The sequence below is a fragment of the Musca autumnalis genome, unplaced genomic scaffold (assembly GCF_047663935.1).
Source record: "Musca autumnalis isolate F117 unplaced genomic scaffold, ASM4766393v1 scaffold_2, whole genome shotgun sequence".
Taxonomy (NCBI): Eukaryota; Metazoa; Arthropoda; class Insecta; order Diptera; family Muscidae; genus Musca; species Musca autumnalis.
The window spans coordinates 91,982,825-92,007,407 of NW_027411755.1; the positions used below are offsets into that span (position 1 = coordinate 91,982,825).

The 24,583-nt window shown below is 33.7% G+C and overlaps 1 protein-coding gene across 3 annotated transcripts in view; it reads right to left on the reverse strand.

Annotated features, from left to right (window-relative positions):
* Positions 1 to 5,610: 5,610 nt before the first annotated feature.
* LOC141394244 (peroxisomal acyl-coenzyme A oxidase 3) overlaps positions 5,611 to 24,583 on the reverse strand; it is a 52,715-nt gene continuing 33,742 nt past the window's right edge. For 2 of the 3 annotated variants that reach the window (XM_073968262.1, XM_073968264.1), the window contains exons 2-7: positions 21,082 to 21,256; positions 20,837 to 21,025; positions 19,840 to 20,574; positions 19,646 to 19,771; positions 6,650 to 6,992; positions 5,611 to 6,586 (exon numbers count right to left, since the gene is read on the reverse strand). In XM_073968262.1, the coding sequence (XP_073824363.1) occupies positions 6,036 to 6,586; positions 6,650 to 6,992; positions 19,646 to 19,771; positions 19,840 to 20,574; positions 20,837 to 21,025; positions 21,082 to 21,216 (2,079 nt within the window). In that variant the 5' untranslated portion in view covers positions 21,217 to 21,256 and the 3' untranslated portion in view covers positions 5,611 to 6,035. Of the gene's footprint in view, positions 6,587 to 6,649; positions 6,993 to 19,645; positions 19,772 to 19,839; positions 20,575 to 20,836; positions 21,026 to 21,081; positions 21,257 to 21,518; positions 21,671 to 24,583 lie in introns of those variants that run through there. The other variant, XM_073968263.1, reaches the window with a different exon arrangement.

Consider the following 24,583-nt stretch of genomic DNA (forward strand, 5'->3'; position numbering starts at 1 on the left):
CGCGATAAACATTTAAGGGTTACCAACAATGAAGAAATTAAAATTTTTTACAAAGAACTGACAATTTTTTTAAATATATTTTCTTATCTTACAGTACGTTTATATATAACATAATTTAACAAACCCACTGGATTTAAAATTAAAATGTCAATTCCATTACGTACACGTCAAACAAATCCTCATAAAGAAGGTTAACCCTCCAAAAAGCTATAATATACACAGCATATTAAAGGGGATATCTAGTATATTTTAGTTATTTTTTTAATATTAAATATTTTTGCCCAATGGCCGTATACGAAACACAGTTTTACTAAAACGGTTTGACGAATCCATTCTAGCTCAAAAACGAGTCCATTCTAGCTCTTTAAACGAGGGACTAAAAAATATATGAATTAAAAATCAATGTCATATTTAAAAATGGAAATAACTTTTTTGAAGGTATTCATTGAATCTACATCAGTAATCATATACAACAAGAAACCACTGCACAGCGTTTATATTAATACGACCATTACTTATTCATCTGTTCCAAGAAAATATATAAAGGCTTTTTAACAAATACAATTTCCAAACATTTTTATGTATATTCTTGTTTTTAATTTGTTTGGGCTTATTGATGCATCACCTTACAGAATAAGACTTGACGTTTACCGTAGACAAATGAAATATAGACGACGGAATGTTCTCATCATGTTTTGTTCGAAACAGTTTTTTTTTCCAACAGAGATCGTAAGATTTATTTTTGCAGTTTGAGTGACAATACCATGGTGCAAGAAAGAAGGTGACAATAATACCAACTGATGTCTTCATTTGCTGCCAAAATTTATTTATTAATCAAAAACAATAATACAAACTAATATCTTCATTTGCTGTCAAAACATATTTTTAATCAAAAAACCAGTAAGGAAAGGATCATAGTCGGGCGGGGCCGATATGATACCCTACACCACTGTGAATATGTAAAATATATATAGGGGATATATTTCAATTTTAACTAATCTATATATAGTATGGTACACTTATTACTATACAAAATTCAGTCACACATTCCAAATTTCATCAAAATCGGACAGATATAGGTTGTTTGGTGAAGCAAATATGTGAAATAGGGCGAAAATATATATGGGAGCTATATTCAAATCTGAACCGATTTCGATATAATTTGGCACACTTATTTCTAGACCAAATTTCATCAAAATCGGACGTATATAGCGTGTTTGGTGCAACAAATACGACAAATCGGCCGAAAATATATATGGGAGCTCTATATCCAAATCTGAACCGATTTTCACCAAAAGCAATAGCGTTCTTCCTACGGCTAAAAAAAATTATATTCCCCATTTTCAACTGAATCGGACAAAAAATGCGACCTGTACGTTGCGAACAAAAATACATGGACAGGCCGACAGACGGACGGACTTGCATAAATCGACTCAGAAAGTGATTATATGTATATCCCCAAAAGGAACTATGAGACTATGGGTCTATTTCGTTTCCTTTTCTATGTTACAAACAAATGCACAAAGACATAATACCCCTTACCACAGTGTGGTGTAGGTTAAAAAAAAAAACAAATATTTCGCTTCTATAAAGAATATGTGTGTACAACATCTTTATTTAAGCTTCGTGAAGAATATTTTATAGTTATCTTCTATCTTTTGTAGATTCTTCTCACCAAGGCGAATTTAACAAGGTGATACAGAAGGCGAATTCAGATCGAAGTCTTCATTTGCTGTCAAAACTTTTTGCGCGAAGTATCCACCAACTGATATCTTCATTTGCTGTCAAAACAAAATTTTAATTAAAAATAAATAAGAAAAATATTTCGCTTCTATCAAGAATATCTGTGTACAATATCTTTATTTAAGCTTCGCGAACAATATTTTATCGTTTTCTTCCCTCTTTTGTGGTTTCTTCGCGCAAAAACTTTTGACAGGAAATGAAGACTACGGCCTGAATTCGCCTTTTGTATCACCTTTCGAAATTCCCTTGGACAATACTATAGTCCCTCAAACCTTAAATATCTAAAAACTAAGAAATTAACAATTATTTGTTCGCCCCTAAAATAACAGCAAAATTTTATGGAAGTTGTTTCATGTGTTGCCCTGATTTCACTGTATCTTTAGCATTGGGTCAAATATCGTCGTGAAAAATCCGATATTTTCTTTAGCATTAAAACGAATTCCATGAATGATAAATATAATTCGTGAAACATCTCATATTTTCTTCAGCGTTCCAATTCCATAAATGCTAAGGAGAATTCGTGAAACATCGGATCATTTCTTTAAATTTTTAATCAATTTCAGGAACGAATAGGAATAACTTTCTATTTGTTTTGTTTTTTATTTTTTTATTTTTTTTTATCATAGTATTTAAGAAATATAGAAATAGTTTACTTTAAAAAGTTAAACCTTTCTTTCCTATTCTGTCTTCTTCCTGTTGATTTACAATAATAGCAAATAAGAAAGTCGTTAAACTTGGCCGGGCTGAAATTTTTATACCCTCCATATTGAAATAAAATAGAATAATTAGTTTCTTTTCTGGTATGACTTTCGCCACGTCTAAGCGTATTCCGAAGAGAAGTGGAATGTGCTAACTGAAGAATAATATCACTTTCTTTTAAACAAGGTCTTATATAAAAGAGATATCGATGTTTTCTACCTGTTCACGCCGGATTTCCCCAATCGACAACCCTAATTTTGATTTTCCTGCATGCCGAAATAAACGCAGAAAACATTTCTGATTTCACTCAGAATTGTGTCATGTACGCTCTCTTTCTCTCTTTGCATTTTCTAACTCCCTTTATAATTTCCTTTTAATAAATACTTGTTACCAAATCGTCAACCACTATTGTTGTTCATTTCGGTAAGCGCTTTATTCAAATAACAAAATTTGAATAAACTAAATAAAGAACTATTACTGTTCTTTACAAGTCACTTATATGCCCGTGTTTTATTTCTTTTTCTTCCACTCCTGCCAAAACTGCAACCGGAGGAAAATATTTTGATACCAACGGAGTAATTTTCTATCCAAAACACAGCAGTATATCCAGCATCTTCTTCCCTCCAGAAACACCCAATACCGGCATTTTCACTACCCATCCAAATTCTGAAATAACATGTTACAGTCATTCCATTTGGACGATGTGTGTACAACCTTCAAAATACGTAAAATCTAAAGTTTCCTTCATATACACCAAAAGATGAACCTATATTGATAATTTTCTTCGTGGAGATAACAGTCGCTACACTGACATCGATCGGCATCGTTGTGCCTTCTAATCTGAGAACTCACAATACCTCTTCTATTCTTCTATTAAAACGTTGATCAGTATCGACCATTCTCAGCGGTAATATTTTGTAACCCCAACGAAGACTTAAAACCAACATGCCCCCTCCCCACCACCAAAAAAAAACTTACCCCACTCCCAAAATAAAATTGCTGCACCCACACCAAAAAAAATTGCCACCTCCCTTCAAAATTTTCACTCGCGAGTAAACCGGAGCTCTGCTTAAAACCAAATTTGGAAGGATAATGTGGCTAAAATTTTCAAAATGCCGAAAATCCGGAGGTACGGTTCAATGGGGGCTTGATATATACTGAAAATTTTCTTGAGAAAATGTTGGAAGCCCATAAGAAGGCAAAATGCCAAATTTCAGCCATTTCGGTAAAATAATGTGGCTAAAATCCTTAAAATGCCGAAAATCGGGAAGTTTGGGGGCTATATGAATGCGTGGACCGATACCGACAAATTTTTGGTGGAAAGTTTTATGCTGCGAATGAGGAATAAATACCAAATTACAGCCATTTTGGTGCGATGTTGTGGACATAACCTTGAAAATACCGAATATCAGAAGGTACCGTTCTATGAGGGCTATATCAAAACGTACGATATAGTCAATTTTCAATACTAAACATCCCTGTACCAAATTATAGAGCTCTTCATTTTTTTTATAATTTTTCGACATTTTTTCTTAAAAATGAATTCCTGTAGCACGGATGAATGAACTTTTGCATACTAATCACTAAAAAAACATTTATTCCATTGAAATATATGAAAATTTTCACGCAAAAATCGATTTAAAAAATATATTTTTTTTTAATGTATGAAATCTCAAAAATGAGTAAACTTAAGCCTATTAAATAACTAAAATAACGTTTATTCTATTCAAATATTGAAAAAGGTCATGCACAAACCACTTTGAAAAAATTTTATTTTTTTCGAAATATTATATCTTTGAAAGAAGCTTTTAAGACATTTTTATGGTTCTCAGAATTAAAGAAAATTAGTGAGAAACAAATGTTATGTCAGTTTCATTATCTCATGTGTCCAATTTTCAACTATTGGCCTGTTCCCGTACTTTATAAAGTGGTAAAAGTCGTAAACGATTTTCGTATAAATTTTGTGTACGGGAACGCAAAATGTGTAAAAGTGGTAAAAATTGTAAAATCTTTTTAGTTCTGGAACAGAGCTTATATATCAGCTTATAGTGACTTCAAAAAATTTCCCATAACTGCTAAACCTAAATAACGACGGGACGTACACAAACACATTTAACCCACTTAGCGACGAGATTTTTTTGCGAGAAAACTTAAAAACTTTGTTGAAAATTATATTTTTGAGACATTTTAAGCATTTTTTAATAAATAACTTTTTTCTCTAAAACGTATAGTTTTCCTGCAATCGGGCATTCTTTTAAAAGTGCCAAAAACTTTGGAGGGTAATGTTGGTGTATCCTTACATGCCAATCCCTTGGTTTTTGATTGATAAAATACTCTTACTATATTCCTAACAAATCCCTGACTTTATATGATCCTAACATTTATGATTAAATTTTTATCGCATATTTAAATATTCCATCAAAAGTCGAAAATTACCAACCATTTTTGGTGGCGTTTAAACGACCAGTGGCTTTATCTGGGTTAAAACACAAAATCCGCGATCTTTGTTATCAGATCCAAAAGGACTACAAAGAATTTAAAACTATGCTCGAACAGTTCTTTAACCGCACTTAACATAATTTAACAATTGTGGGAGTTATCAGAAATTTTGAAATACTTGGGTGTTCAAAGTTTGGATCAAATCGGTTGTCCTAAACACCATTTTTAATTAACCATTATTTTGATTTTGCACATTTCTGATACTCTCAATAATCAGAGGGCTAAACGTAAAAGGCAACTTATCAGAACAATTTCATGCAAAATGTCCATAAACGTTCATTATAAGTATTACATTTTTGATATTTATACTCATATATCTACTTTTAAAAAGTACCAATCAGGATTGCTTAGAATTGTGCAATGGCATAATGATATCTTAATCCGTAATATTCTAAGTCTATTTTAAATGGAGCACCAATCGTGATTTGCGGGTTCGTTCGTACAGGATTGACCCGAAACCATTATGTTTCAGCCAGTAACTGCCAACCCAGCATCAAACCTATGCTCCTTCGTAGGTTTATATGCTGCTACAACAACAAAGAGAGACAGCCTATTTCTATTTTCTTTTGATCTATCTCCGAACGGATTACGTTTCAAAGACTAATTTACTGGAACTGCACCTTACCGTCAGAATAATTTCACACATATTTAAAATGAAATATATAAATGTACATATGCAGGATTACATTTTTAATGAAAATTTTACACACTTAATTTAACAAAAATACTTCAATACACATTTGTTTGTTGGTTCTTAAAATGCTCAAAAACAGCAATAATAACAATTTAACAATTACAAATACGTATTTTAATCATGACATATAAACTTATACATTTGACTTAGATCCACATGAGGGGATACCTGAAGAGCCAATCCAAGAAATTACAAGATATTATACTGATTTGGATTTTTACGAAGTGTAATACATACACAATGAAAATAAACTTAGGATATAAATAGGGTTTTGTATATTTTGGATTTAATTTTTTTACTATATAAGTAAATAAGTAATAAATGGTTGAGGGGAGATTGCTCTTGTTTACGATAATATACATCTTATACAATTATATTCTGATAGAAAAAGGCATTTCGTTTAGAGTTTCGATTTTACTTGTGGAATGATAATATCACGCCACCATGGCGGCCTCTCAAAGGCACCGGGATTTGTCATAAATTCTTTCTGCAAATTTTCATACAACAAACCATCAGATTTTCCTATTACAGAATTCAATGCAAAGTCGGGTGGTGCTAGGGAATCTGCAACAGCGACTGCAGAATCTTTGAACTCTGCACATTTCTGCAGAAGACGTGTTCTTATTAAGTCTGCAAATTGTGAGCCATGAGCAAAACCGCCCACATAAAATGTCGTCATATGCCTGTCCAGGCACCGCATGGAATAGATATCAAACGACAGCTTTAGTACTTTAGAGTATTCTCCAGTTACATCTGGTCGATGGAACCTTTCAATAAAGCGTGATAAACAGAAGTATTCGGCATAGATTATGGACATATCGCGGGCTCCATACACTTGGGAGTTGTTGCGAGCATCAAATCGATGACTACCGCTCTTCATATCTTTGGAAATACTCGATGATGTAACATCCAGCAAATGACATAACATCCATTCGTAGCATTTTAAAACAACTGGAATAAACATATGCAGATTAGTGAGATATCAATTGCGAATACCTATAGGCGACAACTTACATTCGAATGATTCGACTGGCGTTTGTTTTAAAATTGATTCCCAATTTTGTTTTAAGATATTATCTCTATCTTTGAGGAAATTCGCTGTGCCAACAGGACTTTCAATGCCGTCTTTCCATTGACGAAGTAACCAATTCGATGCTTGTTGTCCAAGAACATTGTTGTCGCCTTCATATGTAAGACTGGGATCGTGATCGTTGCGTAAATCTCCCAATTTTGAGGCTTTGAGATATCCATGACCGCCACAAGCCTCCCTAGCCTCCTGTATGGCATCGCGTGCAGTCCACGTTATCATGGGTTTCGATGATGATATAACAGCATGAATTTCCGATACGGCCTGAGTCTGAAATGGAAAAACGAATTCAATAAGTAAAAAATAAGTTAAAAACGTTGAAAAGGATGTTAAAGAAACATTAAAATTGGCTATAGCACCCAAAAAGTATTTATGTATATAGCTCTAATATAAAAGTATTGCCCTATTTTGGAACAGAACCCAAAATCGTACTTAAAATTTTCTGAGCAACATTTTTGTTGAACATTTGGATGTATACAAATAGACGTACAGAAATAAGGCCCCGTGAAATAACACCCCAAATTGAAAATGAAAATAGGCCCCAAACAGGTATATGGAAAACAACAACAAAGCTTTTGGGGCCTATTTTCGTCTTTCTGGGAAATTTTTTCATTCAGCTGCCCCAACATGGATCAAATGCAATCCAGTGTTTAACAGAAACAACAAACTGGGGCGAATTTTCAAAAGTTATTATTAGGAAACCAAGAACAATTAGGGTGTATTTTTATAAATTTTATTATAAAAAAACGGTGCCCGGACGTAACACCCACGGACATAACTCCCAAAATTGGTTGGGAGTTTTGTCCGTGAAGCAAAGCGGACATAACTACAAAAAAAAAAAAAAAAAACTCGGACATAACTCCCAACGATTTTGTTCTTAATTTCAAAGTTTTTTTTTTTTTTTGCTTTTCGAAAATTTTCATTATTTTTTATTGTTCAAAGAACTGTTATAAATTTTAGAGAAGAGGTTAGAATATAAACGGAATTGTACATTTGGGAAGGCTTAAGTGCCAAACAATAGCGAAGTCTCCACAAAATCTCTACATTTCATAATATTATTTAACAATGAAATTATATCTGAATTTGTCAGTAGCAGTTCGGAGAAATTTTACCATTTTACGGTATTCGACGAAGACACCGTCGTATATACGAATATATTAATTAATTTGAAAAAAATTTAAATCGGAAAATTTTTTAAGTATTTACATTTCTTTACAAAAACTCTGTTTTTTTAATATTAAAAATATTTTTGTAGAAAATCGCGTGATTTTTTCAAAAATATTTCGCCTACGGCGCTTTTCTGTTTTATACAAGTATTTGCAATTTGTTAGAAAAATTCTGTATTTTCTAAAATTGTGAAAATATTTTTGAAAAAAAATAGCCCGATTTTTTACAAAAATATTTTCGACCGTGGCGCTTTTCGGTTTTATAAGAGTATTTGTAATTTTTTAGAAAAATCGCGCGATTTTTTCAAAAATAATTTGGTTGCGGCGCTTCTCGTTTTATAAAAGTATTTGCAATTTGTTAGAAAAACTTTGTATTTTCTAAAAAGGTGAAAATATTTTTTTAAAAAATCGCGCGATTTTTTAAAAAATATTTTCAGCTGCGGCGCTTTACTATTTTATAAAAGTATTTGCAATTGTTTAGAAAAACTTTGTATTTTCTAAAACTGTAAAAATATTTCTGTAAAAAATCGCGCAATTTTTTTTTCAAAAATATATTCGCTTGCGCCGCTTTTCGTTTTTAAAAAATATTTGCATATGCTTCCAAAAACTTTGTACTTCCTTAAATTGTGAAAATATTTTTGAAAAAAATCAATTTAAACAGAATTAGAAAAAATGGAGAATAGAAGTTTCAATATGTTAAAATTATAAAAAACACTGTGTGTAATTTTTTGAGTCTTGTTTTATTAACCATATTCTGACTCCACAGTGTGATAGAATACCAGAAAAGAGAGGACACGTGTCTCGCCGTTTTTTCTTATCTCATCAACTTTCGCGGTTATAGGCCTCCAAAGGTTTAAAGCTTTGATGTAAAAAGGGTCATTTAGTCAGGACTATATCTTCCAAACCGTTAGGAAATTTGACTTTATCACAGAGGCCCCAAATTTAAGTGAATATTTTTTTTTGCGTAAATGGATAGTTTTGTGCCTAATTGTATTTTCGGTGTTTGGGGTGATATTGCATTTGCCAAATGCGCCTCAATTTCAAAAATGCATTTCGGCCACAATGACATTTTGGGGCATAAATGTAATATTTTTTGGGGCCAAAATTTCCTATTTTTTATTGGGGCAATTTTTCAAATTGGAAAATACACCATTTCCGTTTGGGTGTTATTACATGGGGCCTTATTTCTGGACGCCATAAAAATATAGTGTGGTATTTCCACTATTGTTTAAGAAAAAAGACGAAAAGTTTATGGAGGGAATTGAGTTAAAATATAAAATACAAACATATTCGCCATTCGATTTGACTGAAGACATGTAATCTCAAAACGAAAATAACGCCAAATAGAGATATTGCGCTGTTCTCTCAAGATTCGTAGGGGGACAATCAAACAATTCAGAAAATTTCATTTTTTGTTCTTTCATCCCCAAAAGCAATTTCCACTTCCAAAAACCTTGTTGAACAGTGCTTTTTGTAAATCTAGGAACTTCTTCCAGTATTGTATTACAGGGATTTATGACCTCAAACCTTGGACAAAATCTCTTTTGCTTTATAAAATCTTTGAACATTATAAGGTAGGTAGACGACGGGGTCGGGATTTGAGACTTCAACACTTGGGCAGATGCAAGCGTGCAAAATTTTCTTTGAAATGTTTTGGATGTTATATCCGATTATTTTAATAGTTGTATGTTCGCTAACACTTAATAATATTTTCATCTTATAATGTTTAAATCCCTGCCGAAGGCCTGCTGGCAGCTTTAACCGAGTTTACTGGTAATTGATTTATGTCCGCGCCCCACTAGACCAAATCTAACTTTTTGGAAACAAGATTTTCAAAGCTTGTATGAACAATTTTCATTTTGGTGGCTTTCGCCCCTGAAAACACCCTGCGTACGTCCCTGACTGGGAACCTCAAATGTCAAATAATAGGTAGCTCGGTCAAAAATGTGGCAAAAATTCTCAAAATACGTAAAATCAGGAGGTACCGTTATTTTTGCGGGCTATACCAAAACATGGACCTATGTTGAAAATTTTTGGTGCATAAGTTTTGTGACCACTGCACAGTGGCCAAATCTCCGAAAAACCTGGCCAAAATGAAAAAAAAAACGTTTATCAATTAACGCTAAATAGTGTCAAATATTAGGTGTGTCTTTTTACGTAATAATTTGTAATAATTATTACGAAATGTTACTAAACTAAAGAATTTTTCCCAGCAACATTTAGCAAGTTCGATCAGCTGTTTTTTAATCATCTGCTAATGGTCAGCTGCTCAATGTTTATCTTATTTTTGTGGAAAAATATTATAAATATTACGATTCAGCTATATTTATTGATTGTTTTATTAATATATTAATTATTTTTTATTTATTTTGCTTAAAATTGAAGAACTTTTTCATTGCTTTGGAGTTAGTTTTCCTTTCATGCATTGGCGCCAATGTTTTTGTTTTGGTTATTAACTGTTATCTTGCTAAATTTTACTAAATGCTGTCTTTTTACTTTTTTCTCTATTTTCGTATCAAAGAGTAAAATCTCTCTTACTCTCTGAAAAGAAGTTACTGAATAATTATTAATGAAAAAGTAAAAAGACACAACTATTGTTTACAGGATCCCACTGCGTGTAGTTATGAAAAATATATAAGTTTTTTGTTTAGTAAGTGCGTATAAAAGCAGGTCAAAGTGACCCTATTTAGAAAATAAAAAAATTCTCAATATATAAGTTATTTATTAAAATTTTATAACATCCAAAATAAACAACGGTTTCTAAATATTTTTTGGTGTAATTATAATGAAAGGTATGTGAAAAGAATTTAAAATGTTCAGTGTCGCCAGTAAAGTGCGCGTTTTTTAATAATTGGTGTGATTTATGTGATTTATTTATTATGGGTCAATTTTCACAATAAATGATGAAAATAGTTGTAAGATCGAGTTGGGCTGTGTACCTTACCATTTCATAAAAAGGGAAGAGTTTTTTACCAATTTCCATCGAAACATTCTGCACATATTTGCACTTTTCGTTTTTATGTGATATTTTGTCTTGAAGGTATGTAAGGATTTTCATTGATTCAGAATGTCAGAATATAATATAGGGTAATTTTCTGGCGTTTGGGTATAATTTAGAGTTTTGATATATTCTAAGACCTATAGTAAAATTTTATGTCTAACAAATTTCTAGAATATTTTGATCTGATTCCATCACATATTTTAGGAGATTTTAAAGATTTGTGGAAAAAGGGACCAAAAATACCTCTTTCATGACTTAAGAAAAATATTCCTCGCATTCTTGTCAGTGAAGTTGCCAAAGACATTCTAAACCTAGTGATCTTAACTCAAAAATTTCCAAAACTGTAGAAATGGTGGAAGCTTGCAACCCTATTTCAGTTTCTTGGTTTTTTGGCAAAATTGATACCGATATTTCCTTGGTATGTAATGTAAATAGAGATTTCATTTCTTTGGTGAAATTTAGCGAAGAACTTTTTTGTCTTTGACGCAGTTCTTCTAAAATGATGCTTTGTATGACAATTTTGCCAAAACCCACATGAAGTGCGCCCTTAACCCTAAAATGTGTTTATAATTTTGCATATTTCTGGAGTTTAGCTAAGATATAGAGCAGGGACGTACGCAGGATTTCATTTCGGGGGGGGCCCAACTTGACCAAAAATCATGAAAAATTCAAATGTTGTGTAGCGTTACGTAAAGCTATTTTAAGGGGTTATGACCACTTATAAGCATCAGAAAAGCCATTTTCATGCATTTTTTATAATAAATCTATTAAACCTTGATTTACCTTCTAATTTATTTATTTATTTATTTATTTATTTTTTTTTTTTTTGAAAAATATATACAGCACTGTTTTTACAAAAGCAGTTTGCGGTACCCACTGTAGTTTAAAAAAGAATAAATCGATCAGCATATATTTTTGTGGGATCATTACGAACCTAAATGGGTGTCACCGTGGTGCAATGGTATGCACACCCGCCTTGCACGCAGAAGGTTTTGGGTTCGATTCCCCGGCCAACCAACCTTAGTATTTCAGCCATGTAAAACTTCTCTACAAGTGGTGTCTTCAGATACGCCGTTCGGACTCGGCGATAAACAGTAGGTCCCATATCATTGAGCTAAATATGAATCGGGGTGCACTCATTGATATGAGAGAAGTCTCCCTTGTCCCGTATGGGATGTTTGTGGAACAATTATTATATTACGAACCTAATAATCTTGTCCATTGTCGAAACGGAATTAATTAAAATCAATTTTTAAAAATGTTGAACATTTAAAATCATAATTTCGAAAAAAAGAAACACTGTAAAAAATTGATATTTTTTCGGACTCCGTCAGCAGTTTTTTAAAGACTCTTTCGGTTAAGCACATGATTTATGTGTATAATAGTCCCACAAAAACATATAAAGACCGAAGCATCCGTTTTCGAGTTACAGTGGGTACCGCTTTCAAAAGTGCCACTTCGAGGAAAAGACGTTTTTAGTTTTTATGCTACATACAAAACACAATAAATGTTTCCCTTCGAAAGCTAATATCTCGGTAAATTTTGTCCGATGGACTCGAAATTTTGGCACATATTCTATTCTACATGTACTTTAAAATAAGCCAAAAAAAAATTCGATTTTTCGAATTTTATATAAAGTATATAAATTCAATAGAAAGAATTCATAATATTTAGGAAACAATTTTAAATATTTACAGAGTAGGATATTTAGAATTGAAATTGAATATCGGACCACGTTCGGTAAAGTCGCCATGTAAAATGAACGCCCCGTTTTCAGTGTATTGAAGTTTTTAATAATACAGGCGCACATTATAGTTTATCGCAGAATTTTACAACCGCAAAGAATTACCGTTGTCTTTGCTATAGCAGAATTTTTACTATTTCGATGATCTTAGCCTAACTTTTAAGAATATCGGCTGCCGTTGTCGTTGATATGTTTTGGAGATATGGTGCGAAATCTATACAAATTATGGAATTTTTAGATATATTATAAAATAGTCTGGCTTAATCCCATTGTTGTTGTTTTAATATTTTAAAACAACTATTTTATTAGTGGAAAAGATTTGGCATTGTTCGCCAAGGGGTAAGGCAGGGAATACTATAGTTTCGATCCACGCCACTGGATCTCATCAGTTGTATGAGGTTGCCAAGGAAAAACTTCTCATTGAACTTTTTTCTTTGCTTACCTTTATACTTCGAGCTGACGATTTATGTTTGGGTATAAAAAGTTTCTTGTTGAAGAAGTTATTGAAAAACAAGTGAGCAAAGGCTATAGTCGGGACGGGGCCGACCATGTGATACCCTACACCACTACCCCTGTGTATAAGCTGTTCACCGGTAAACATTTCTTTTAGGGAATATAACCGCTTTCTTTTTGGAATACTGCTACCAGAAGCGGTGATATTCGCATAAGAAAAAAAACGTTGACTTTTCTTCACAAAAGCTTTTTGCTTATTCCGACTCCTGAATATCGTCCGACCATTACCAAGCTTAATAGGCTTCTTCCTCTGTTAGACCCGCATCAACTCCCAAAAAATTCGTGACGATCCGATCAAAATTGCGACCTGTAGCGTGATTACAAAAAAATCTGAAAATGGGATGCATTACCGACTATTGCGATATCTCTGTTGTTTGACCACCTACGACAGCCAACTTTACATCGTTGTAAAGGTGATATTTTCTATTTTTCTTGCCAAGTTTTGCTTTTGATATACCTCTTAAAGAAACAGAGCTATTGACTTTGAAATAAAACGTTGAACTTTTCCCAAATACGTTTTTGTCCATTCCGATCCCCGGCCATCATCAAAATCAATAGGCTTCTTGTTCTGTAGGACCCCCAATAACTCCCAAAATTTCGTGACGATCCAATCAAAATTGCGTCCTGCAGCGCGATTTCGTAAAAAAAGAAAAATGGGATGTATTACCGACTATTGCTATATCTCTATTATTTGACACCTACGCCAACCTACTTTGCATAATTTTAAATATGCGATTTTCTGCTTTCTTAGTCAGGCTTTGCTTTTAGAAGGTCCCCAACCAAAGGTGTGATATCCGTCATTATTATTAAAATCGCAAAAATGAAAAGTTGGGTTCTATTAGCGACTAATGCGATATCTTCGTTGTTTGACCACCTACGACAGCCTTCGTTACATTGATGCAAAGGTGATATTTTCTACTATCATCGCCAGGTTTTGCTTTTTGTATACCCCTTATAGACTCTGAGATATTTGCTTTGGAATAAAATGTTGACTTCTTCTCCAAATAATTGTTTTGCTCATTCCGACCCCTAAATATTATCCGACCATGACCAAAATAGGCTTTTTCTCCTGTGAAACCCCCATTAGCCCTCAAATTTTCGTGACGATCCGATCAAAATTGCGACCTGTAGCGTGATTTCCAAAAAATAGAAAAATGGGATGTATTACCTACTATTGCGATATTTCCGTTATTTGGTTACCAACTCCGACCTCGTTTGCATCATTGTAAACACGGGATCTTCTAATTTCATAGTCAGGCTTTGCTTTCGGAAAGTTTCCAACCAAAGCTGTGATATTCGTCATTATAATTAAAATCGCAAAAATTAAAATCTTCGTTGTTTGATCACCTACGAGCACCTACTGTACATCATTAGAAAGGTGATATTTTCTACTTTCATTGTCAGGTTTTGCTTTTGGTATACCCCATATAGAAGCTAAGATATTCGCTTTGGAAAAAAACGTTGTGTTTTTATCCACCTAAGCTTTTTGCCCTTTCCGACCCCTAAATATTATCCGACCATCACCAAAATCAATAGGCTTCTTCCCCTCCGAGACCCTCATCAACACCCAAAATTTGGCGACGGTCCGATCAAAATTGCGACCTGTAGCGTGATTACAAAGTTTAGATGGACAGACGGACAGACGGACGGACGGACGGACTGACGGACTGACGGACGGACACACATAGCCAGATCGACTTAGCTCGTCGAGACATTCATTTTGGTATATATAAGTATGGGTCTACGACCATTATTTCGATGCGTTACAAACTTTTTGGGCAAAACAAACTTATAATACCCTCCCCACATAGTGGTGTAGGGTATAATAACTTCGGTGGAGAATATCCACAAACAAGAAACAAGGGAACTGATGAGATCCAGTGGCGTGGATCGAAACTATAGTATTCCCTGCCTTACCCCTTGGTGAATAATGCCAAATCTTTTCCACTAATAAAATAGTTGTTTTAAAATATTAAAACAACAACAATGGGATTAAGCCAGACTATTTTGAAAAAACAAAATTGAAAACGCTATCCCAATAAAAAAACGCCACAATGCTTCTATATTATAAAATTTAAGGGAATATATGTAGTTTTTCCAGTTCATTACTTGCCCAAATATTTTATTCTGACCCTTATCTACAAATTTGCTTCAGAGGTCAGAAGAAGATTTGCATTGGTTTCAGAGATATAGCCATAAAATCCAAGCTGGATCTGACTCAACAAAACGCAACTAGGGCTTTTGTACATTGGGTCTATACTTTCAAAAAATCCTCACTTCAAATTGTGTGCACAAGATTACCTTAAAAATGTCGCACAGTGTTATTTACCGGAAGAGATAGAGTCTGATTCCAGGATTATTTTTACTTTTAATATAATGTTAAAAAATAAGCGTTATATTTTTTTCTTAATTTTACGATTAGAAGTTTTTGGACTCGATGACAAACAATTTGATGGACTTAGTTCTATATAGTTTTGACAAATAACAATAGATCCTTATTGAACCCCACTTAATTATTCGCTAATAATAAGCTAATTAATTTTAGAAATGGATCCTTTTTTGAGAGACACTCCTCTCGATAGTTACCGCGCCCATAAGCTATTTTAGTTGGTCACCGTAGTATTTAGAGCTTTGCCAGGAAGCATGAACTTGTCCACGAAAAATAGGATTCCGCAGTAAACAAGACTACAAAATGTCCAAAGGATCCTCGAGCAGTCTTTAAACTGCAGTTATGTTAGACTTGTATGAGGGACCTGAAGATGTTGTCCAAACATATTCTCTTGAAGTTGATGTACTTTTGGAAGTAATTTTGCGAATGGACCGAGATAGTCCAAATTAGGTTCGATTTTAGACCGAATCTGTTAGTCCCTTCGACCATTTTAGTGAAAATTTTTGATCTTTTATGGCGGAGGTACCGAAAGGACTTAAATTTAATTTGGACAAAACATTACGAGATCCATAACTTGGACCAAATCGGTTGATCCGTTCGAGAGTTATCATGAGTAGGTATGTACTTCCATCTTGTCTGAAACGAATATCGTCCATACATATGTATGTGGAATCTAAAATCATTATTTGATGAGACCTATTTGTATAGTATCCTAGTGTATATAATCTCGTAACCTTAAAGTCTGAGACTACAATTATACTTCGGTGATAAAAAGGAAAAAAATCAAATGACGCACAAAAATTAATTTGTCTTTATTATTTTCTCATACTGTTTAGCAGCAAATTTGTCTAAAATAGAATAACAAAATTTTGGCGATGTCAGTAAAACAAATTTCTTATTGGCTTTCAAGATGTAGTCCACGAAGCACCGGACCTTCATACATTTTATACAATAGACATGTTTTCATATACTTCCATTCCCACAATACTGAACTCGTTTTTTTGTTGTTACACAATGAGTTTTAAGCCTCGAGAGCTCTATATAGTTCGAATATGACATAAACTTGGAGTATATTCATTATGGAATTCGAATTTGATAGTGGAATGATATGACATAAAGAAGTAATTCAGATTGCATTGGAAGTTTCTCTCAAAGACAGCATACAAACAAAAAATTTTTAAATATTTTCTTACAAAACTTGTAAATGATGTATATTTTCTGTTCAGAAACTTAAGAAAAGTATAAGATTTAATTTAAAATCTGCAAACATACAAACATTTTTATGAGAAAAAATATAATAACTAGTTAAAGTAGCTTAACCAATTTTTTTCGACCAAACCATTTCGGGGGGGCCGAGCCCCCCGTGCCCCCCCCCCCCCCCCCCCTGCGTACGTCCCTGATATAGAGTTTTGGTGTATTCTAGGACCTATAGTAAAAATGAATGGCGAACAAATTTGTGGAATATTTTGATCTGATACCATCACATTTCATAGGAGAAGGGACCAAAAAGACCCCTTTAATGACCGTCTAAGTGTTAAAAAATATGAAAAATGAAATCAGCGACCTGAAAAACATAAGAACTCAAGGTTAGGTCTAAAATCATTCATTTTTAGAGTTTTGGCCAGGTTTTTCGTAAAATTGGCCACTGTGCACTGGGAACCTCAATTCTCAAAGTTATCAAAAATGTAGCAAAAACCTGAAAGATAGAAAAAATCGGAAAGTGGTGTTATATCGGGACTGTACCAAAACATGGACCCAATTTGACAATTTTTAGTGTAGAAGTTTTGTGGCCACTGGGAACCTTTAAATTTCAAGTTATTGATAGTTTAATTACAAAATGTAGCAAAAAACGCCCAACCCCCGAAAATCGGGAGGTACCGTTCTATGGAGGCTATACCAAAACATTGACAATTTTTGGTGGAGAAGTTTTGTGACCACTGGGAGCCCCAAATTTCAAATTACAGGACAAAAAAATGTACCTAATATCGTCAAAATACATAAAATATGGGGGTGTACGAAAACATGGATCTATGTTGACAATTTTTGGTGAAGAAGTGTTGTGACCAGCGTTGCCGACAGTTTTTGGTCGGAAATCGTCAAAAAAATCGTCAAATCGTCAACAAACTTTGGAAAATCGTCAAAAATCGTCAACATGACCCAAACTAGGTTTGGTTACCGTTTATTGCAATTTTTTGGCCGATAGTTTTGTCAATGAGACTGACAACATAAAATGTACAACCCACAGAAATAAATATAACCAAATCTCCCTAGTTGGGCAGACCAACAAAAACTCAATTTCATTAATTTTTCATTTTTTAAAAAGATCTTTCTTTCATCTGAAAGAGCACATTTTTTGTAAAAAATATCGCATAGTCTTGCGTTTAATGACTATCTGCGAAACCCTGCGAAAGCGTTTTGCGTTGCCAACGACAGCTCGAAAACGGATGCGCCTATCATCGTATATTTTTGTAAGCATTTTAAGAACCTATTAATCTTGCCTTAAGGCGAAACAGAATTCTAAACAAACTTTTTTTAAAAAATAAATTTTAACTGTCAAAGTCAAAATTTTGATTTTAAAGAAAAAAATGACTGCTTTTTGTCAAAAAATCGTTCGCAATTTTTTTAAAAATCTGCTCGGTTAAGGACAAGCTTTTTATGTATTTAATAAGCTCACCAAACTATATGAAGATCGGTCAATTCGGTTTCCAGCTATCGTTGGCACCGACTTCAAAAATTTCATTTCGAGAAAAACGCGTTTATTATTTTCCCGTGGTTATCGAGTTTGCAGTAATGCAGCAAGGTAAAGCTGTGTACACATTATGTGTGTTCGTTTACTGAAAATTTGTACAAATGTTACTGGATGTTGTTCGTTTAGTCTACTGTACAATGCAAAATAGCTTAGTCGTTTGCAAGAAGTTACTGGACTTGTACAAATTTGTACAAATTATTGAGTAAACGAACACACCTATTGCCAGTTTTGAATGACAGATTAGCTCAAACATCGCTTGCATGACAGTGTGACCATCCATGCTTGTTGGTACACGTACATTTGGTTGATGGGTAGTCGAAAATCAACAAAAACTCTCATTTAAGAGCACATCGGTATTTTATCTTGAAACAATTTGAAGGAAGATTTTCATCCATTTACAAGCCTACATATAAATTTTGAGCTGATGTAAATCCAAGATGAGGCAAAAACTATGAAAATACCTCTATTCCAGATATGTGCCTAAATAAAGCTAATCCGTCTCGAAATTGTTTAAAAACATTGAAAAGAATCATAAAATCGAGTTTGGAACATTGCTTTACTTAAAGTATTTCGTGAAATTCTGGTCAAAATATAGTTACCGTCTTTTATTTCATGCATTTCGGGATTACGTGAAAAATCGTCATTTTGGACAATAAAATCGTCAAATCGTCATTTTTCAATTTTGGGCCAAAAAATCGTCCAAATGACGATAAATCGTCAAATTCGGCAACACTGGTTGTGACCCCTAAGAACCTCAAATGTTAAATTACAGTTAGTTCGGTTAAAAATTGTTGCTAAAATCTTCAAAATACCGAAAATCGGGAAGTACCGTTATGTGGGAACTATACCCAAACATGGACCTATGTTGACAATTTTTGGTGGAGAAGTTTCATGACTAAAGGGAGCATCAGATGCCGGGTAGCTAAACTCCTGAAAATATCGAAAATAGGGAGATACCATTATATGGGGGGTGTACTATACTAAAACATGGACCTATGTTAACAATGTTTGGGGAAGAAGTGTTGTGACCTCTTAAAAATTGTAGCTAAAATCTTCAAAATACAAAAATCGCAAAGTTCCTTTATATGGGGGCTATACCAAAAGCGTGAACCTATATAAACACTTTTTTGTAATTGTAATTAGCCTCTACAACACAAAATGAAAACCAATTCGCTGAACAAATTGGACTAATAATTCCTTTAAATGACGCGACATTTTGTATGGGGGCTATACCTAAATGTGACCCATTTTTCAATACCCAAAAATTCTATGGACCTATAATTCTCGAAAATTTGCAACGTCTCAGAATTCCAGTTAATAATTTTACTCGTATTTCTTATCTCGTTTCTCTCATAACTTACCAGTAATTCAAAACCATTGGAATCTGCCTGAGATTTTTCAATAATTGCCAAATATATATCTGTTAATTCCATTACAGCTATTTTTAAAACGCAGGATGCTGCAAGATATGGGAATATTCTCCATTGCTAAGAAAAAAGCATGTTAAATTATTAGCTAATAAAAGCTGTGTATGAATAGAAACAAGAATACATACATGCAGTTGATATTCGATTATAGCTACTTCCGGTCCCGATTTTTCCGGTCCAAATTGTTTTCTCAATGCAGCATACCGTACAGCTATAATGGAAGCAGTCGATAACGTATTCACGGATTCCTGCATGATACCAATTCGACCAGCCGAAAATGACTCCAATGCAGATCCCAATACTTTTCCCGGCTCTGTAAAGACACTTTCGTAGACACCTTCTGGGGTTACATCACCGGTACGATTTAGTAAATTCTCACGGGGTATACGGTAATTCGAAAACATTACAAAACCATTGTCTATGCCATTTAAACCAATCTTTTCGCCAATATCTCCAACCAAGACACCAGGATAGGCCTGTAGCGTTTTAGGGTCTCTTATGGGTATAATAAATCCATGTAGGCCCTGATTTACACCATCTGATGTATAAAGGTTAGCAAATGTCATGGCCACTGTAGCCGTTTTGCCCAAATTGCCTACCCAACATTTTGCAGCTTCAAAATCGGGCGTATTTATTATAAACTCTTGTGTGCTTGGATCATAGGTAGCCGTTGTGCGAATACATTTAGTATTGCTACCATGTGATAGTTCAGTAATGGCTAGACATGTTACAATTTCACGATTCCAAGCAGCCTCATAATATTTCATGTGCCTTTCAGTACCCATAGCACGTATGGCGTTATTAAACAGGCCCACGCCCAAGGCAATCTTCACCGATAAACTGGGACAGTACACATGCAGAGCCTAGAAAGATAGAGACAATTAGAACAATTAAGGTCTGTTCCAGAACTGCAAGAAGCTACTAATTTTTACTATTTTTTTGATAACATAAAGGAAAAATTGTGTAGATTCTTGCATGTCTAGAACAGGTTCTGCATATAATATCTATATAAAATAGCTGAGAAATTGGTTTAGTTGAAATTTGTGTTGTAATTTGTACCAGGGACGTACGCAATCAATCATTGATATTAAATAAATTTACCGCATTAAAAATAAATAAATTTACCTCATTGATACCCATTAAATATTTGGTTTTCTCACTGAACGAGCGTTGTTCGATTTCTTTAGGAACTAAATCTAATTGTTTCATACGATTCATTTGCATGGCGCAGATGCGTTTCTGTTGATCAGTAGGTAATGTTGAAATGGGCTGTGAGAACAGGGGATCATTCTCGAGTATTTTCCAGACCTTGTACTGTAAAAAATTAATTTAGTAAAGGAAAAATTAAAAATTTATTTTGAATATTTTACCTTCAGACGCAACACTTCTTCCTTCTCAAAGATAAGCCTTAAGCGCTTCCAATCAAAGTTTACTCTTTTCCGGTAAACACACAAGGGCCCCTTAGGAAGGTCTGGTATAAATGATGTGTCCACACTCTGAGTCATATTTGTTTATATCGAATTGCGGGTATTGTGGCTAGAAGACCTGCAAAAATAAAAAAACACATTCCAACAATTAGTTAAAAGAGTTTAGAATTACGGTCGAATGAAATCGATTCGCTGTCCATTCACTCGACTTTGGTAACAGTCAATGCACTCATGCTTAGGAAGGAAGCCTTATAAATTTTCCACAAACTTTGCATTGTTTTTAAACATAAAGCATACGATAGTAATATGTCACCTCGGAGTTGTATTCTATTAATAAAGAAAAACATTTATTTTCATTTGGTTTGTTATATTTTTGTTACCTATGTAAATATCTTTAAATAGATCCAACACACCCCCATAAACAAACAAATCTTGATGGGAGTTTATTCAAAACATCTGTCAAAAATTACCAAATTACTAAATGTTTACTGATTCTCACTGTCATTTGTAGTAAATAATTTAATGCCGTGACGATTTAATCAAAACAAACAATGCAACGTCACTTAATTGCTGTCATTGTCATCATAAATTTAATAACATGTTCTCGTTTACATACATATGCACGTGCATACGTCATTTTTATAACAGTTATAAACTAATCAGTGCCACTTCAAAACTTTTCCCTGCGCCCCGTATTAACGTTTTACCAACACACATCTATGAAATGTATTTCGCACAGCTAGCGAGCGTTGGAAATAATTTAAAACAAGATGTTAACTTTTAGTTAAAAATACATCATAAAAAAAACAAGAAAAAACGATGTCAACTTTTAGGTAAAAATACATCATAAAGAAAACAAGAAAAACGTTTATACCCTTCCTCCACCATGAAATATTCGAAACTAATATGGAATAATTAGTTTCTCTTGGGGGCTATACCAAAACGTGAATCTATCTCTGAACACTAAATTCCAAATTACAGGAAATATGTATATACCAAACGTGGACCTGGTCTTGGTAACTCGAAACACAAATGTCAAATTATAGAAATTATTATTCTTCCAGAAAATGTAGCTAAAAACGACAAAATACCTTAAATCGGCCGGTACCGTTATATGGGGTTATGCTATAGTACATCTTCGAACTTGACCCGTCGGCAAAGAAAAGATGCATTTTTCTAAAATTTTAGCGTCATTTCTCAATTTTTGTGGATGTTAGACTCTAGCTAGAGTGATTATAACAAACGGACGTACGGACATGCATAGATCGACTCATTGAAATGATTATTTCAATGTAAAGCAACGGAAAAACAAACTTAATATAACCTTCATAATGGAGGGTAGAAAATGAAAAATTTCTAGTTTTTTGTGGCGAGGACAAACTGGAAAATTCGAGAGGTATTCTTAAACTGCACTTTTCCGAAAAAAATTATAAGTGAGGTACGCGGATGAGTGGACTGATACAGATAATATTCGGACCTAATTTTTGTCTGTTAGAAATATTACGAAGTGCAATGTATGGATCAAATCGGGGTTACTCCCTCATCGAATCAGGGTTACTCCCTCATCGATCGACCATAAATGCGGCTTTAAAGAATTTTTACAAATTACTATGGAAACAAAGATTGCTCGGGTGGCACAGGTTAACGTTAACCGATCGCCATATATATACGTATACATCCTTTCGTAGTCTAAAGTCTGAGGGTATAACAAGTGGTGTGGGGTATAAGAATTATAGCAATGATAAATGTTATAGGAATAAGACATACACTCCACGTCAGTAGAATAGAACACCTACATTTTTGTTAATGTTAGCTTACTTATCCCAAAACGAATGAATCTGCGTTTTTAATCTTGTGGGGATTTAAAGTCTATGATGTTACGTATCAAACACAGAAATATGTTTCTAGCTCTTCGCGAAATGATTTTCTGATCAATTTTCCGATAGTACTATGAAAAATAGGCATTTATTTTTGATCATCAGGATAAAACAGTCACTTTATTTTCGCGAATTTTTGATATATTAACGCCGAATTTTCTTTCAGTCGATAAAGCAAGGCTTTCTAATAATTTTTCACCAAAGAAAACCTATAAATTATTCCTCGGACAGCGAAATAACAGCGTTAAAGGGTTTAAATTGACAGATATTTGAAACATCTAGGAATATCAATAGGAGTCGCGCAGTTGTGTCATATTTCTTCACAATAAGATAGAATATGACACAGACAACCTCGACGGATACAATCGGGTGCTTCGGATGCTGATAAGATGGAACATTTTGAAAATAATTATGAAAAACGTCAAAATTTCTTATAAAAACCTTGATGTTTTGTTCAATAAAATGGTTTTTCCGCGAACAAGTCCACCGTTTAAAGGTTTGGAAATATGCTCTAGATTTGGAGGAAGATAATCTGACACGAAAACAACCGTTATTTTAATGCACTGAGGGAAATTTTAGCATCATGAAGAATATATTTATATTTATGCTAAAAGAATAATTATTTCCATAAATAAAATACTGTAACTTAATTTGCCAAATTATTTCTTTTTTTAGTAAATATTTTTTTCATTTTATTAAAAGACAACGGATGTTCCTCAACGTTGCTTTAGTTGTTCCATACATATAATATAGCCCAGTCAAAATATTCATTGAAATAGCAAAAATTTCCACAAAGCTGAATTTTGATGGAGAGGTAAGGTTTGCCATTAGAAGCGACGTCCTTAAAGTCCCAATCGATCCCATGTGTGCAAAAAAAGTTATTCGGGGTCAAAGGTCAAATTTTAAGAGTTTTTTAAGTTTTCGGATTTATTTATTGAACACGGTTGATCTGATCAAAAAGTGACTTAAGTAAATATTGTAGACAGAAAAATTATCTACAAGTTTGGTCTTTATAATGTTTTTCCTAGAAGGAACCATTCTTGAGATGTAGTTGTTCTAAAAAACACATGATTTTTATGCATTTATAAGGGAAAATATGCACATATTCAGACCAACCGGCTAAAATAACCGAAGTAACTGGGTCTGCACCCCCCCCCCTCCCCCCAAAAAAATACATGTTTTCTTGAAGAGCGAAATTATACCTATATTTTAAAAAGAAATCCAACAAAATCGGAGCGTGTTTAATAGAGTTATTCCATGTTAGAGTCATTTTATGCAAAAATGGGCCATTTAACCAACATGTGTAATCGAAAGCCCAACAGGAACGACACCAACGAAAACTCTCCGATTTTTTTTTTTTGCAATTTTGTCCAAAGGTAGGTTTTGTTGCGCTGATTACGGGAAAATATAAGTTTCATGGGTGCCGGATCCGGTTCGCCGGTTATTCAGCCTTAAAGCCAGATTTAAAAACCGGTCTGGACCCGATTCTACTCAACCGATTACTGCAAAGTGGATATCATTTGATAGCTTATTGAAAAAACCTAACACATAGTGTGGCTATTTTAACC